Here is a 17,582-nt window from a genome sequence, read left to right as displayed (position 1 = left end):
CCTCGTGAGCCCAGCAGAATGAGGTTTTAGACCAGAACACCACCTTCAGGGCACCCAGTCTCTGCAACATCAGTGGGGTTCTTGGTGGGCCCCCACGCTGCTCCCAGGGGGATGCAGAAATCCCAGCCCCCAGAACGCCTCCGGTCTCTATGAACTAATGAAGCCGGGCTGAATGCCGACGCCCCTGCTCTTCTCAGAGAACAGAGCCTGCCCTGGGTCTGAAAGGAAACGGCAAACGCTGTTCCCATCCACAGGCACACGGCCCCTTCCCCAGAGCCTGCTCCGTGTGTTTCTGGACAGTGTGTCCCTGTTGGTCCTTGAGGCTGGCAAAGTTTCCCTCTCTTGTCTCTCCCCCTGAGCAATGGCAGGGGCCAGTCTCCCCTGTTTGGGCAACTACCCTTGCAGGAAATATGGCCACATGGGTTCATTTACTTGATCTCATCCACTGATGGAAAGAGAAGCAAGGATTCAAGGAATCCCAATGACATGTGGGACTCCAGGCAGAGCTGTTCTTCCCCGGCGGGGCAGAAGAAGGTAAGAGAGCAAACACGCTCTCTTTGCTCTTTGTGCGTGGAGGATCAAACACGCACAGCGGCTGGCCAGACACGGCTCTGGGGCAGTGCCATCCCGCGTGGCTCTGATGACCCATCTCAGGTCATTAAAGCAGGGTTGGCCAACTACTGCCTGTGGGCCAAAATCTGGCCACCACTTAAATTTTTCTGAGTAAAGTTTTATGGGAACACAACCACAGCCCTTTTACTACTGTCTGTGCTGCTTTTGTGCGACAACCGCAGAGTTGAATTGTTATGACAGAGACTGTGGCCCACAGAGCCTAAACCCGGGGCCAACTTCATGGGCATGCCACCCACAGGACCCTGGGCTCAGAAGACGCCACGAGCTTGGTTTAATGCTCTGCTGCCACCGTCTTGAAATTCTTAATCATTTTTTAACAAGGAGCCCCGCATTTTTGTTTTTCACAGGGCCCTGTAAATTATGTAACCAGTCCTGCCTAAAATATTTACTATCTGACCCCAAAGTCTGCCTCTCCCTCTGCTCTTCCAATCTTTGACTCCTTTTCACTCTCTGCCTTAACAACTCTGGCCTCAGGAAGCTCTCTCCTTTCTGAAACAGCCTGTCACACTTCTGAAAAACTGAGAGTTGGTTCTTCCTGGTACCCTTCACAGAAATCCCATCAGCTGTCATTATCAAGAGGGCCTCCTGTGAGCCAGGCACTGGCTGGAACAAAGCCAAAATCTGCCACTTACTCGCCAGCCCTGGGGACCACCCAGAACAAATCCCATCCCTTAAGCCTTCAGAGATTTCAGTAAAGTCCTTCTGTCCCTCCCCACTGAGTCTCCTTTTCTCCAACCCAATATTGCTGTTTCTCACGTTTCAAACACCTGCACCATCTTGCTCACCCTCTATAGATAGGATCTAGTTTCTCAAGACCCCTCTTAAAGAATGGAACCCAAACAAGGCTCCAAGTGTAGTCTGACCAGTGGAGAGTTAAGTAGAACAGTCACCTCCATCATTCTAGATGGTATATCTCTGTTAATTCATCCTGAGATCACATTGCTCTTTTTGGGAAACCATTCCAAAAATCTCCCAAAATCTCCTGGAGGAATCAGGTACCAAAATCTGGTAAGAAGAGATGGTGTTCTTATCCTCCTTATATAGAGGAGTAAACTGAAGCTTGGAGGGGAGTGACCTGCTGACTGGCACATGTAATTACTCTTGGTTCTTTTGTCTCCAAATCCCAAGCTCTCTCCTCCGCCAACTAAGACTCTCTGGGCCCTCAGTATCTTCGTCTGTAAAATCTAGAAACTGGGTCTCGTCCAGGTTTGGAATGCTGTGCTTTGTCTTCCAAATGTGACTCCAAAAGCCAAGGAGTGAACAGGTAATAGGAGCCTCCACCTAGATGTAAACTCCGGGAAAAACAAAAACCTTCCTTTCTACTACTCACCCCAGCCTCCCCTGTCTCAGGAACTTGTGCATAAGTGATAAATCTCACTGGTTAACAGGAACCCTAAATGTGACAGTTGATTGAGTCTCCAGATAGCAGTGCCACGACTTTCTCGGCGAGTCGGTCTCCATCATCTTTCCTGTTATTTCCCCTTTTCACACCCCACAAATTTACGTCTTCCTGCACCTCTCATTTTCAAAGATTTTTTCTCTCTCTCTCTTAGCAAGCCAAACAACAACAAAACGCCTTTAAAACCCAACGGACCTGAAATCAACAATCCAAAGAGGCTTCTGCACCCCTATGTTCAACGCAGCATTATTCACTATAGCCAAGAAGTGGAAGCAGCCCAAGTGTCCCTCGACCGATGACTGGATAAAGAAGATGTGGCATATATATACCATGGAATACTACTCAGCCATAAAGCAAGACAAAATCGTCCCATCTGCAACAACATGGATGGACCTGGAGGGTATTATGTTAAGTGAAATAAGCCAGAAAGAGAAAGACAAAACAGGGCATGATTTCACTCATATGTGGAAGATAAACCAACACACGCACAGATAGAACTGTTTGGTGGTTACCAGGGGCTAGGGGGGTGGCGGTGAGCACAAGGGGTGGAGGGATGCACTTATATGGTGACTGACAAACAAACAATAATGTACAACAAAAATTTCACAATAAAAATAAATAAATAAAATAAGAACACAGAGTCCTCCATAAAACCCCAGGCACACAACGGGCTTCAGAACGTCCCTCTCCCTCCTTGACTGCCTTCTCACGGCAGGAGCATCGCCCCAGGGTTGACGTGAATCCTGCATCTTTCAGTGTGTTCTTCCTCGCATTTTCTCCTGGGTACACGGGCCCCCGGGGGCCCATGAGGTTTTCCCCCTGGGGGTGAGGTAGAGTCAGGGCGTGAGGAACGTGGCGGGTTTCCCCATCGGCGTTTGACAGGTGAGGACACTAGGCACAGAGAAGGTAATTAGCTGGCCCGAGGTCACAAAGCTGGTTAGTGATGGGGCCAAGAAAGGACCTCAGGACTAACGGTTCCTGGGTTAAATGTTCTTTCCATGACATTGTCTTTGGAAATAGGATTGTCATGATGAAACGAGAGCCAGCTCTCTGCTTCCAGCATCTGGCAATTTCCACCCTGCCTCTCTGATTCCAGTCACCCTTCTGGTCCAGCTGAAGTGCCGCCACCTTCAGAAAGCACTGTCTGGTCACCTCGGGCCACAGTAGTTCCTTCCTCTAAAATCCACAATGTGCCCCACAAGCTCGACCGTCAGCATTGATGGCCGGCTCAAGGCAGCGACCCTTTCACGTGACAAATGAGCCAGTTTATGCACACCGAGGGTGCCTCAGCAGGCCCCAGCACAGAGTGAACCTCCACAAACAGTAGTGGCTGTTACTGCTATTGTCACGGCTTGTTCCAGTTCCCACGACTGTGAAACAAGCTACCCCAAAATTTAGTGACACAAAAAAAAAAGTATTCTGCTCATGGACTCAGTGGTTTCAATATTCAAACAGGGCACAGAGAAAAAAAATTGTCCCTCTTCCATGATGGCTGGGCTTCAGCTGGAAGGTGCAAAGGTTTAGGGGGGGCTTGAAGACTGGGGGCTGGAGTCATCTGAAGCCTTGTTCACTCACCGTCTGACGGCTGATGTTGGCTGATGGCAGGGGGCCTCGGGTCCTTTGCATGTGTCCCTCCACATGGGCTGGTTGAGGCTTCCTTGCAGCACAGCAGCTGAGTCCCAAGGGCAAGAATCCCTCCCAAGAGGAAAGAGCCAGGAATTTGCACCCTTCTGATGGCCTGGCCCCAAAGTCACCCAGCCTCGGTTCTGTTGTCCTCTATGAGTCAGAATAATCCAAACCCCTGCCCAGATTAAAGGGGAGGAACACAGACCCATCTCTTGGTGGAAGGAGTGTCAGTCCCACTGCAAGAGTGCAGATGCGGCCATCTTTGGAAAACGCATCTTCCATAATCGTTACTACCCTCTGTCACCATCAATTCTGTTTGAGGACGGGTCTCTTCCAGTGGCCCCTCCATCCCTGTGACAATACTGCTGCCCCAGCTCTTCACCAGACATATCTGGTCCTGCAGTGGACAAAGCTCAGGCTCAGATCCCACATGAACACAGGCAGCAACGTTCTTTCTTTGTCCCAATCTCTTTGCAGGAGGAGGTACAGATCCCCAGAACCTTGGGGCCCAGACAAAGAGATGAATAAAAAAAACAAAACAGATAATTCCTAAGAGACTTAGTGGCAGAGTTTTCTAGTTGCCTACCATTTATCCCTAGTGACACTGTGAGGGCTAACAGTGTGCTCAGCTAAAAATCTACATTTCCTAGCCTCCTTTGCCAAGAGGGGTGGCCAATGAGAACAAACAGAAGTAGTCAAGTGGGACTTCTGGGAAAGCTTTCTAATGGAGGTAACTCACCTGGCAGATGTCTTTTCCTGCCCCTGCCCTTTCCTCTTTCTTCTTGTCTAGACTGAGATATGATGGCTGGAACAGCAGCAGCCGTATTGTGCCTATATGGTGCCTCTGAGAATAGCAGAACAGAAAGATGGAGGTCTGGGTGCCTGATGACATCATGGAGCCACCATAGTAGTTCTGAACTACCTATTTGTGTTATGTGAAAGAGAGAAGAAAAGTCCCTACTTTGTACAAGCCAATATTATTTTGCATCTTTATTATTAGTAGCCAAGTGCAATTACTGATAGAGCTCTTATCGCTTCCAGCTTTTCAATTAGTCTTCCTGCCTCAAACCTCACCCAGATCCAATCCCCAGTGATCTTCCTCACAGGCAAACCTGATAAAGATCCTCTGCTGCTTTGAAGTTGTCAGTGGTTTCCCAGCACCTCTAGATAAAATCCATACTGTTTAGTATGACATTTGAGATCCTTCGCACCCAGGCCTGATCCGAGCCATATCTCCTGCCTCTCCCCGGGAGACAGCCCCTGCTACAGCCGCTGCACACTTCTTAGCATTCTAATTCACACCAGTCCTCTGATATCTATTGCTACCTGAAATGTTCTATGTGGTGAACTCCTGCTTGTCCTTCAACACCTAACGCTAAAGCCACCTCCTCCAGGAAGCCTTCCCGGATGCCCTCAGAGTAAGCCATTGCCTCCTATGAACTTCTAAGGCAAGTTCTTTGTAAAATATCTCTGATCTGTAGCACTTGCCACACTGTACTATAATTACTTATTTTTTGATCAGTCTGTCCCCCTAGACTATCCTCAAGGCAGGGACAGAGCCTGATTTGTCCGTTTACCCCAAGGTGTCAGCAAATCCTGAATGAATGCACAGGTGGAAGGAAAATGTATGCACAGATCCTGGCACCGGGGGACTCAGAGTCTTCATCCTTCGTGCTGTGGGGGCCTCAAGTGGTGACTGAGTTGGAAGAGGACACAAAACCGAGCAGGCACCTAAGAGAGGTGCTCCCCGCTGATGCCTGGACTGTGTCTGGGGCCCGTGGATACCCTGGAAGCTGTCACCAGGGGCAGGGCGAAGGGCAGTGGACACGTGGATTTCACGTCCCCTCCACGTGACATCAAGAAGGCAGAGGAGGGGCCGGCCCCATGGCGTAGCAGTTAAGTGCGCGGGCTCTGCTGCTGGTGACCCGGGCTCGGATCCCAGGGGCGCACCAACGCACCACTTGTCAGGCCATGCTGTGGCAACTCCCATATAAAGTGGAGGAAGATGGGCACAGATGTTAGCTCAGGGCCAATCTTCCTCAGCAAAAAAAAAAAAAAAAAAGAGGAGGATTGGCATGGATGCTAGCTCAGAGCTGATCTTCCTCACAAAAAAAAAAAAAAAAGAAGAAGAAGAAGGCAGAGGAGGGTGGGCAACCCCATCAGGCGTCTCCTTCCCTGTCTCACTCCCGGCCCCATCACCCCACAGTCCATCAACTCCCCATCCAGAGGAAAACCTCAGAAACAGGGAAACCTCAGTCCTGCTCGGGGCCACCAAACAGCAGGGCCAGGTACTAACGACTCCAGCGAGAACCCTACCAGACAGCATTTCAGTTCCCAGAGCCCTTTTCCACTGGAGCTCGGCTCCTCCTCAGCGCGAGGGTAGGCAGAGCCCCAGTTGTTATCATTATGGCCCCGTGTTACAGGTGGGGACATGGTGGCCCAGAGAGGGGAGGCGTGCCCAAGCTCACACAGCCAGCAAGAGCCAGGGCTGGGGACCAACCCCACTGCCCCTCCGGGAGGAGCCCGAACGCTATCGGCGGTGGGGCAAATTCCAGCCCCCCCCAACAGCCGAGGCCCTGGGTGGCACAGGGGGGTGCCAGCCCCTCCGCTGTCCCGCGGGAGGCCCAGTGCCCGCGCAGCCCCCTTTAAGGAGTGCCGGGCCTTGCAGCAGAGCTCTGTCTTAATTTTAGCTTGGAGGCCTGCCACGGGAGGCTTGAGCGAGAAGCAGGCCGAAGTTATGCAGGACAGCTGTCAGCCGGCACACCGGGTGGGGCCTATTTAGCTGGCGGGGGCACAAGTCTGGGGACACTGAACTGGTGTCCCTGCCCCAAGTCTTCTCAGCGCCGCCGGCCACGCGGCTCAGATCCCCTCCGCGGGTCCCCCCAGCTCCGCGATGATGGCCGAGGAGCGCACAGACCTGGAGGCCCAGATCGTCAAGGACATTCACTGTAAGGAGATCGACCTGGTGAACCGAGACCCCAAGAACATTAACGAGGACATAGTGAAGGTAGGCCGGGGGCCTGCTGGGCGCCGCCACCCGAGGGGCTCCCGGGGAGGGCTCTGCTCCCGTACCATAGCTTCCCTGAGAAGAGACCTGTTCCTCTGTCTCCTCCAAGTCCTCGCTCAAAACCCAGCTTGTACACTCCCCGGAGAACCTTTAGCATAAACCAGAGCAAAAACTGAGCCACAGACATGGCCCGGGTACTGCCTGGGCCGGGGGAGGCAAGTCCCAGAGCAAAGTGCCTCCCTACTCCTCCCAAGTTCTTCCCCTTCGCTCCTGGCCCTCATCCAGGGACGGGCCGAGGTGGCCAAGCTGGGCTCTTTTCCGTGCCAGGGGGCATTTCTGCGGGCTCCACAGTGGGCGCAGGGTTAATCCCCAGAGGACGGCTTCCAGCGGGGCTGGTGGTCCCTTGCAGGGGCACTCGCTCCCCAAGAGCACTGCCCCCGCCGACGGCGCCTTGCCCTGAGCTCACACCAGCTCCCGCCTGACCCCAGGTCGGGCGGCCAGGCCAGGGCAGAGGCCTCGCAGAGGGCGCCCAGGCCCCTGCAAGGGAATGCTCGGATGGGAGCTGTCACCCCACGGCTGCTGCCTGTCAGGCCTCTCTCCTCTCCTGGCTGCCTCCAGGCCCACACCCTCACTCCAACCTCCACTCCGCAGCCACAGGGATCTTTCTACAGCAGAAGTCCTGGGAGCAGGCTGCCCGGCCACCTGCATCAGAGCCACTAGAAAGGCTGTTGACAGGGCCGGTGCCTGGGGCCTTCCACAGCCTCCTGAATGCATCAGACCCTCACACCAGCGCTGCCCGATAAAAATACAGTGAGACCCGTTATACAACCACCCTATGGAACTGTACATTTTCTAGCAGCCACAATTTTAAAAAGGAAAAACAAACAGGTGAAATTAATTTTCATGATCTTTAACACAATATCTCCAAAACAGTATCATTTCATCATGTAATCAATATAAAACGCTTACTAATGAACTACTGTACAATCTGTCTTCATCTTCCAAATCCAGTGTGTGTCTTAGACTAAGGGTGCATCTCAGTTCAGACTCCGTATTTTCATCAGAAGTCCTTGTTCTGTATTTAGATTTCATAAAATGTACGGTTGAAAATCGATTCACACACTCACATCGTTCCAAATATTCTTAAACGTTTTCCAATCACAGAATTGAAAATGAGTTTCTACATTTTAATGAGAATTAAACAAGATTTAGAATTCTTCAGGTCCGATGGCCACAGGTCAAGTACTCAAAGCTGGCGACCACTGAATTAGATGGCGTGGCTAAGGGCTTGCTCTGAAGCACAGCCCCTGCACTGTCACCCTTCAGTGGGACACCTCCCATGCTGGATAAAGCCTAACTTCTCCCCATGGCTTTCAAAACCCAACACAATCCAGCCCCAACCTGCCTCTTCTGCCACATTTGCTCCCACCTTCCAGGCCCCGCGCTAGGAGTCGGCCACACCAACCAGAACACACTCCGTAGCTTTGCCAGGAGCCCCTGCCTCCTCTCCTCCACTCAGCCTTCAACACCCAACTCACACCACCTCCTCCAGGAAGCCTTCCCCAACTCCTCCAGGCAGTCAGTAGCTCCCTTCTCTGTGCCCCCACTTCAGGGCATTTCTCATAACAGCTCATATTGCGCTATTATTGTATTTATAAATACCATTAGTGGTGGCGTAGGGTAATTACAGCACAGGTGAACAGTGCTGCAAAGGCGAAAACGAGGGAGTGAATTTTGTAAACTAAAAAGCACGTAAAATAGTGTTTGTCATGGTTTGTGCAGCGTGGTCTAGAGGGAATAGTCCCCAACTTGACACTAACAGACCTGGTTTCAAATCCAGACTCTTCTACCTAAAAACAATGACAGTGGACAAGTCGCCTAGGTTTGCAAGCCTCAGTTCCCCCCTGTAAAGTGAGCATAATATCATTTACCTCCACCAGGTAAATGCATCTCAGAGCAGCGCTGTGCCATAGAAATATAACGTGAGGATTAAGTGAGATAAGGGTTTGAGAGTGCCTAATACAGTCTCTGGCACACAGCAAGGGTGTGACAAGTGTGAGCTGATTAGGGGCTGAAATGTGAGCCTGGAGGAGCCTGCAGGACAAGAGAACTATGCGACGGGCCAGCTTTTACACCCACGTTCCCCTGGGTGATCCCTAGCCAGCTGCTGGGGATGGATGGAGAAGAGGACCCCGAGGGAGAATGTGTTTCTGAGGGAGACCCACAATAGGTGACAAGTAGAGAGAGGCTCTCGGGTCCCGCTGAGCCAGGAGTGAGCCGGCTCAGGCCGGCTCCAGGCCCAGATTGTAATCCAGGGGAGGGATGGGGGTCGCCACACAGACGTAGCTGCTTATGCAGCCTCCCCTGAGGCTGAGAGCTGTCCCCTCCGGAGGCCCTGAGCCCCAGAGAAACATCACTCAAAGGCTAAGCAAAAGGCCGACAAATAATCTTGTCAAGGGGAGATTATTATTTATTGGACATTCTCTGGTTTGGGGAGTTATTTGACTTTTGTTTTTAATGAGTTAGAAATGAAAAAGTTTTGAAATTTAGAACGGGGATCATAAAACAGAGTCGGATAAATACCACAAACAGGTTCCAGTCGACCGGGTTGGTGTAACGGTCTGAGAAAGAATAAGGAAAGGAGAGAAGGGAGCGTGGCTGGGAAAGGGGGGCAGTCTGTCTGAAGGTCAGCTTTCGGGTCACCCGGGCTTCTGTCATCAACCAGGGAAAAGACAAGACAGAAGGTGGGGGAAGGAAAAGGGAGTGAGGGGTGAGGGAGACAGAGAAACAAGGCAGAGGCCGAGGTGACTCGGAAGACACCCGTCAGGGCTGGCTTCACACGTGGCAACAGGCTCCTCATGGGCCAGGATGAGTGACAAAGGAAGATGCTGGAATAAGGCCAGGCTACAGAGACCCAAGTTCTGGTCCTAGCCCTGACACTAACTTGCTGCGTGACTCTAGGCAAATCCCTTTCCCTCTCTGGGCCCAAGTCTCTGGTAGGCAGAGGCTGGGTGGAGAGGAGGGAGACCCGTCCCCTCTGCCACCAGCTGCTGAGGTTTCACACAGAAAAGCCAAGGATGAAGAGTAAGAGATAGACCCACAGCATCCGTGGATTTGACCCCCAGCAGAGGGGAGGCGCTCCCTTTTGACTTTCCAGAGTCAAAACTTCCCCAGACTTCCCCCAAGCCAGGCCTGGTGCTGCCCTTGAACCCAGGCTGGAAAATGAGCACCCAAGGCAGAGGGAGAGCCCTGTACAGCCCAGCAGCCTTACACTGTGGTCTCCAAGGTCCAGGGCAGGGCCCAGGGCAGAGGGGATGCTCATGGGGGATCAGAGCTGAGCAGCTGGGGAGAGCACACTCCAGTCCCTTCGCCCCCACCATCACCACCATTCGGGGACATTGATTCCTCAGATCATTGCTGGGTGCCTACTGTGTGCCAGGCACTTGCTGTCTCAGAGGAGATGGTGATGAGACCCACTGTGTGTAAGCCCCCAGGCCAGGCTCTGGAGGGGTGTGAATGTTTGCCAAGGGTCCCCAGGGCTCTCCAGCTTACCAGTGAGGACCCCTTTCCCTTCAGACCCCCGCTGTGAAGGCTCCAGCCCTCTTCCCCAGGCAGGACCCCGGCCCCACTCCAAAGTCCCCCTGCGTTATTTCTGAGAGGGCCCAGGGCTGTGCCACCAACAGGCTTCCTCTCCCTAACACACTGAGGCGCCGGGCCCTAAAGCAGGGATGCCTGAGCCCAGAGTGTCACGCAGCTCCTTCAGCTCCTGGCTTCAATCGCTCTCCCCTCAGGCACTCAAAGTCGGCCCTTCAAACAGGGCGGGGGGACAGACATGATCCCAGCCCACCATACCGGCTCCCAGCCACCTCCAACCCACATCTGCCACTAAACGCCCTCCTCCTTCAGTAAAACACACAAACACCCTCTGCCTGTCGGCTCAGGCTAATCAACACCCAGAGGACCCAGTAGCCCACCAGTTCTACAAACCCTGCTCCCAGTTTGGGCCCATCTGGACACCCTGCTGCAGAAAGATGAAACTGACCTGGTACTTCCTCTTGAGAAGAATCCAGCCCAAAAGAGAAGATGAGGCTAAAATAAGGAGAATCCACGGGCGAAGGTGCTAAATGCCATAAATTAGCGCCAGACGAAGTGTCACGGGAGGTTAAGGGAGGAAGACATTACTTTCACCTGGGAAAATCAGGATCCAGCTTCATGGGGAGGTGGTATCCAAGGCGCATAAAACAATGGGAAAAAGTTTAAATGTGGAAAGGGGGAATAAGGCTTTCCAAGAAGAGAACAAAAAAAGCAAAGGCCACAACATCGAGAAGAATGTTGGGCAGAGCTGGCAAACATGAGGGATGGGTATTGCCATTCCCCCTGCCTATGTCCATGGCAGACATTACCAATTGATCCCAGCACTTTTCCAGGAAGCCATGGACCATCAGTGAGGCAGAGCTGGCACATAGATGAAACCTCTTTACTACTCTGTTCCAGAGAACAACGGAACTAAGACAGAGCATCTGAAAGGGAATTTGTGGGAGAGGAGGCAGAAGGGTCAGGTTGAGGCTGGATTATGGAAGGTCATGCAAACTGCCAATCATTCCACACTGGGAATTCCTTCCTTTTGGAAATGTCTTGCTCTCTGTCAAGTACCTCTAAGAAGGGGGCCACCTTGGGCTAACTCTCACTGAGGTATTTGTAACTTGTGTTATGGGGACCGCTGGGCATCAGCTAGTCTAGAGTTTTTCAAAATGTGGTCCACTTTCTTGGGGAGCCTGATAAAATACAGATTTCTGGGCCCTGCCACCAGAAATTCTTATTGGGCAGGGCTGGTGAATGTTTTGCACTTTCAAGTGCAAACAAGTTCCCCTTGTCCTATAGAAGATAAACTGGAGTCCAGACTTATCTCCAGTTATCCCTAAAGACACACTGTATCAGTTATCTATTGCTGTGTAACAAATCATCCCTAAACTCGATGGCTTAAAGCAACAACCATTCGATGATCTCTCACAGTTCTGTGGGTTGACTAGACTCAGCTGGGCAGTTCTGCTTGTCCCACTGGCAGCCTCGCATGCAGCTGGGGCCTCCACTGAGCTGGAGCATCCAAGATGGCTCACTCACATGCCTGGTGCCTTGGTGGGGATGGATGGAAGGCTGGGCTCAGCTGGGATGCTGAGATGGCTGGGCCTCTATCTTCGTGTGCTGTTGGGCCTCTCCCTTTACATGGCCTCTCCACCCGTCTCTAGAGCAGGGTCTAACAACGGACTTCTAACTGCACTGGTCTCTAGATCAGGGTATAACAGTGGACTTCCAACATGGGGCTCAGGGCTCCCAGAAGCTCAAGCTTGAGCCAGGCCTTCTTGAGGCTTAGGACCGGAACTGGCACAGCATCCCTTCCACCACCTTCTGGTGGTTAAAGCGAGTCACAGGGCAAGCCCAGACTTGACATGGGATGAGACTATGCAAGGACATAAACACTGAGAGGCATGACTAATTGGGGGCCATCTCTGAAGACTAGCTAACCACTCACCACAAACTGGTACACAGCCAAGCCTGGATCTCAACCCAGGGCTATTCCTCCTGCTCTCATCCCACCTGCACCAGCTTTCCTGAAGGCAGAGACTGAGAGTGCAGGAGAGAGGAGGGGAAGATGGGCAGGAGGGAAAGGACCCCATCACTGAGGTCTGACGAGGTTCTTCTGGCAGGGTCCTTTCTCTCACCTTGAAGCCCTCTGCTATCTCGGTCTCTTCCCAAATCCTTTCCAGGAATCCAAGTCCCTTTAAGCCCCAGCCCTGTACCTCAGGTCCCCCCGTAAGGTGCCCTGGACCCCAAGCTCCAGCTAACCCCTGGCCCCCTCCTCCCGCCCTCAGCATGGGCCTTCGCTGCGTGCTGTGGTCAGGGAGACGGCAGAGGAAATTCAGGCGCAGGCTTTGATGTCCGGCCAGCGTGGGCTCCACCCCTGCTCGTCCCTTACAGGCCGGGTTAAATACCAGATATAAGACACACCACCGAAACTGACACCTACAAGGGCCAAATTGTGGGCGTTACTATGGTGATCCCAGATTGTATAGGATTCTATTTTTGTTATCACCAATTATAACACAAGAAGCAAAGCTCTGCCATTTTTCAGCTGTTTTGCAGCTGCTTCTACTTTATAGGCCAGTGCTTCTCCAACAATCGGGGTGAAGGGCCAGTTTTACTAGTATGATTCCAATCTGCTGTACACCAAAACTTACAGCATAAAAATGAATTACTAGAGAAATGAAATGAAAAACAGGCATCCACAATATAAGCTCCAGTTTTTATTATTATTAGATTCAATGGACACAAAATTACTGTGTCAAAATTCTGTGAATATTTCTAAATGCTTCCTCTCAACTTCTGTACTTACCTTGTTGGCGAGGGAGGCACTGAATGTGGACCACCTTTTAAACAGCAAGGTAACAGGGGAGCAAAGTAAGACCCAGCCAAGCTAAGCCACCCCTTTGGACCATCTGACTCCAAAACTAACTGTTTCATCAGGGATCTTGGCCCAATCATCTTGGTGTAGAGTTAAAACACAAAAAAACAAACAAACAAACAAAACCCCAGAGTCCCAGAGAGGGAAAGCACCGTGCCCAAAGTCACACAGTAACTCCATGGCCAAGTGGGGGCTGGAACCAGATGTCTATCCCCCTGCCTAGCACTGTTTCCCCACCCACAGATACCCTGTTGGAATTGTCCAGGGCCCTGGATGCCCAAGGACTGAGTCACGCAGGAATCTGGGGAGGTATTTTTGACAGGGGGTGGCTGCTGGCCTCCCCCGCATCCTCCGCTATCCTGCACCTTCCCCGCCCTTTGGAGACGGCGGGGGCTGCGCTGGCTGGTTCCGATTCATCAACTGGCTCTCTTGCTGTTCCGAAAATAAATATGCCAGAGGAGGCGGCACCAGCTGAACCACCAGCCACCTTCTCCCCCTCCCACCCCAACCCCTCCCTCCAGCTGCACACGGAGCCCCGGGGCTCCACCGATGGATCCAGCCCCCACCCCACCACCCTCCCAGAAAAAGCCATCTCCCCTCCGCTTCTGGGAACAAACTAAGAAATGAAGTCACTGTGTGCTTCTGATACACTGGCACCACTGCCTAGAGCTGCCTGAGCCGGGTCTTATAAATATCTCCCCGAACCAGCGCTCTGACCAAAGCTGTCTCCACGGTCAACCTGAGGCGCAGACAGCCACCTCCTCCCAGCACAGCCCGTCCTCTGAGAGCACACTTTCTGACAGAAAACGGAGCAGTTGACCACGCACAGTGCCCGAAGGCAATCACTGGAAATAATTCGAATGTCAGCGCCAATGGCTTCTGCAAAAATAATGATAATTAAAAGACACAACAGAGATATCCCGGGGGGTAGGATTATTACCGTCAGCAGAAAACGAGCGAAAAGAGGATTCCATCCATCTAACCAGCGCAGGCCTCAGCACACCCGCATTTATGATGAGGTAGGCCGGAATCATACGAGCTTGTGATCTGGGGTCTCAACAGATTTTCTGAGATATCTTTTCATGGAAACGCCAGAGCAATGGAACAAATAATTACTCTCACTGAGCACCTACCACGTGCCAGGTATTGTGCTAAGCACTGCCCAAGAGGTGGTATACGTACAACACGGTTATGCCCACTTCCCCACCAAAAAACCTTCACACTGGAAAGAGAAGTACCCAAGCAATGGTATGTTTAGTGCTAGAGAAACACAAATTGGAGATGCTTTTGTTTTCTTCTTGCTGTTCCTTTAATTTTCTGCAATGTGGCTATGTAATTTTATAATGAAAAGCAATTTTAATAATAACTTTGCGCATGGAGAGGACCATCTCCCTGCCCCCCAACAAAACTGGGAAAGGGGCCCGTCCTGGCTGGTTGATGTGTGAGCTCTGGCCCCACCGGCCCCCACAGGGGACCCCTCCTGTTAGTCTGATTAGTTTGTGCATTCATTCAACCAACTTTTATTAAACTGGCCCAGGAACACTGTAAGATGGTCACTGACCCCATTTTACAGAGAAGACAGCCAAGACTTAGTGACGCTGAATGACATCACTTATAGAAAGCAGCCATGACAGTGCTTAATGCACAGCAGGCACTCCAGCAAGGTTGGGTGAGTGACCTGGCTGAAAGTAATCTTTTTTTTTAAGTCCACTGATTATTTTTTCCCACTTCCCAAATGGGACGTCAGTCCCCATTTCAGCGGGATGTGGGAACCAGGTTCTCTGATTGCCCATGTTCCTTCCAGCTGCAAAGGAGGGACGGGGTGGGCAGCAGGGAGAGGAAAGTCTGAGGTCGCTGCAGGACCAGGAAGATGACTCCCATCACCCCACGAGGCGCTTCAGGCCAGCTGGGCCACACAGACACCAGACCCTTTGCTAGCCAGGATGGGGAGGCCCTCACTCTGCCATGTGCCTGATCCTAAAATAGCTCAGACCTGCGCACTCTAGCTCACCACCATCACCCCAAACCAGGCCGCCGTCAAGTCCTGCCTGGAATACTGCAACGGCACCCAACTTGTCCCCCACATGCATCCTTGCCAGCGCCCCAACCACGGCAGCCAGAATGAGCTGCTCAAAACTCAGATCGAGACACAGAGAACAGACTGGTGGTTGTCAGAGGCGAGGGGTGGGCGAAATGGGTGAAGGGGGTCAAAAAGTACAAACTACCTGTTATAAAACAAATAAGTCCTGGGCATGTGATGGACAGCATGGTGACTATAGTTAATAATACTCTATTGCATATTTGAAAGTTGCTAAGAGAGTAAATCTTAAAAGCTCTCACCACAGACACAAATTTGTAACTATGTGTGGTGATGGATGTTAACTTCACTTAGTGTGCTGATCATTTCCCAATCTATACAGATAGCGAATCATTATGCTGTACACCTGAGACTAATATAATGCTATATGTCAACTACACCTCAGAAAGAAAAAAACAACTCAGATCCGGCCGAGCCGCTCCCTGCGCAAAAGCCTTCAGAGGCTGCTCATCACCCCATGTCTGTCCCGCCTCTGCAGCCACTCTGGCCGCCGGGCCTGCACTCAGCCCTCCAGAAGCACCTGCATTGCCCTGAGAGCACACACTGTCTGTCCCACTAGGCCCCAGCAGTTACTGCCCCACACACTCTTTTCCAGCCCACGACTCCTCCCTCCACCTGACTACTGCAGGTATCAGCTTAGCCAGATGTCTCTTCCTCCAGGAAGGCTTCCCTTATCCCCAGGCTGAGTGAAATGCACACAGCCCCCTGTCCTTCCCTTCCCGAACATTTATCCTATTGGTACAAGTCCCGCCATAAGCTCTGGGAGGGCAGGAACCTGTGCCCGTTCACCATTGCATCAGCAGCACGCGGTAAATCTTTTGGGGATGACTATGACTGTCCAACTCCCTGGGATCACAAAATAATAGAATTTGAGAGCCGTGCCTCTAGGCCTGCCTCTGACTTACTGCTGACTTTAAGCGAGTCACTCAACTCCTCGGGGCCTGCTTATCCACCCATAGATGGGGGGGTGGACCAGCTCTTGTGCCTCACTGCTCTAGGGCCGCATCAGCATCACCTGGGAGCTTGTCAGAAATGCAGAGTCTCAGGCCCCACCCCCAATGTGGCGGGTCAGGATCCCCCGCGAGGGGTCCCGCCATCAGTTTAACAAGCCCTCCAGGGGGGATCTGATGCTCACTCCCAAACGCCTGAGAAGCGTGTGGATCTGTGACTTGAGGATTCCCCTCCCGCCCCCGCAGGTGGATTTCGAAGACGTGATCGCGGAGCCCGTGGGCACCTACAGCTTCGACGGCGTGTGGAAGGTGAGCTACACCACCTTCACCGTCTCCAAGTACTGGTGCTACCGCCTGCTGTCCACGCTGCTCGGCGTCCCGCTGGCCCTGCTCTGGGGCTTCCTGTTCGCCTGCATCTCCTTCTGCCACATCTGGGCGGTGGTGCCGTGCATTAAGAGCTACCTGATCGAGATCCAGTGCATCAGCCACATCTACTCCCTCTGCATCCGCACCTTCTGCAACCCGCTCTTCGCTGCCCTGGGCCAGATGTGCAGCAGCATCAAGGTGATGCTGCGGAAGGAAGTGTAAAGCCCAGTGGGGCGACGGGGGGTGGCCGGACGGGGGGAGTCAGGCCAGGCTGGCCCCACAGTACTGCTCCACGGGGTGCTTCCGCGAGCTCTTTCTCCTTAGGGACTGCTATTTCCCTCCCAAGATAGGAGCGCACAGTTTAGGGAAGCCAGAAAGAAAAGACAGCCCCCAGACGGAAGCACAGTGGCCCTTCACTCTGCCCCGTCCCCCCACGATGCCCCCGTGACGGGGCGTGAGGGAAGATCGTTTGCTAAGAGGCAGCTACTTCAAGTCTTTGCGTTCACCTGTACTGTAACAGCATCAACCAGCACTCGGTTCCCCCCGGGGTCAACCTGTCCACGCACGCCGGCCGGGAGAGCCATCAGTGACTGCTGGCGTTCGGAGGGTGGCTCCAATAAAGGATTTCCGCGGCATTTGGGGAATGCTACCTTTTGTGTGTGTCCATAAGGTGCGTGCGTGTCTTGATCAGCTCCAGAAATATATTTCGCTGCCCTGAGAAACAAGGAGGCAAGTTGGTCAACCCTTCTCCCAGCCAAATCCAAGAACCAGAACAGAGTTTGGTTTCTCTTAAGATTTTTCTTGTTTGCTGGGTATCTGCTGCCCCATATTCTTTGGGAGATTATTTCCCACTGACTTCTGTTGCCCCTGGGCCAGCCAGTGGTCACCAACAGAAGAAAATGGCCCTTGGGCTGGAAGGGGTGGGGACCCTGCCTGGGGACCACTGAGGGCAGGGCCTGGGTTCACACCTCTCTGAACCTCTCCTCGGGCTCAGCAGACCCAAGCCCCTGGCATTGCCACTTGGCACATGTACACCTTCAGCC

General features: G+C 52.5%; 1 protein-coding gene across 1 annotated transcript; it reads left to right on the top strand.

Moving 5' to 3' along the window:
* The first annotated feature begins 6,551 nt into the window (after positions 1-6,551).
* CAV3 (caveolin 3) lies at positions 6,552-16,761 on the top strand. Its single transcript, XM_058563278.1, has 2 exons — positions 6,552-6,665; positions 16,420-16,761. The coding sequence occupies exons 1-2, from the start codon at positions 6,552-6,554 to the stop codon at positions 16,759-16,761; spliced, it is 456 nt and encodes a 151-aa protein (XP_058419261.1).
* Positions 16,762-17,582: the final 821 nt, after the last annotated feature.

This window comes from Diceros bicornis, chromosome 2 (genome assembly GCF_020826845.1).
Source record: "Diceros bicornis minor isolate mBicDic1 chromosome 2, mDicBic1.mat.cur, whole genome shotgun sequence".
Taxonomy (NCBI): domain Eukaryota; kingdom Metazoa; phylum Chordata; class Mammalia; order Perissodactyla; family Rhinocerotidae; genus Diceros; species Diceros bicornis.
Note: the sequence above shows the minus strand (reverse complement) of the source record. Positions and strands in the feature narration are given on the sequence as shown.

Bases quoted from the DNA above. Each gene is read 5' to 3' on its own strand.
- CAV3 (XM_058563278.1), top strand. From the start codon at position 6,552: ATGATGGCCGAGGAGCGCACAGACCTGGAGGCCCAGATCGTCAAGGAC. The intron at 6,666-16,419 runs GTAGGCCGGGGG...CCGCCCCCGCAG, and splicing joins TTAACGAGGACATAGTGAAG to GTGGATTTCGAAGACGTGAT.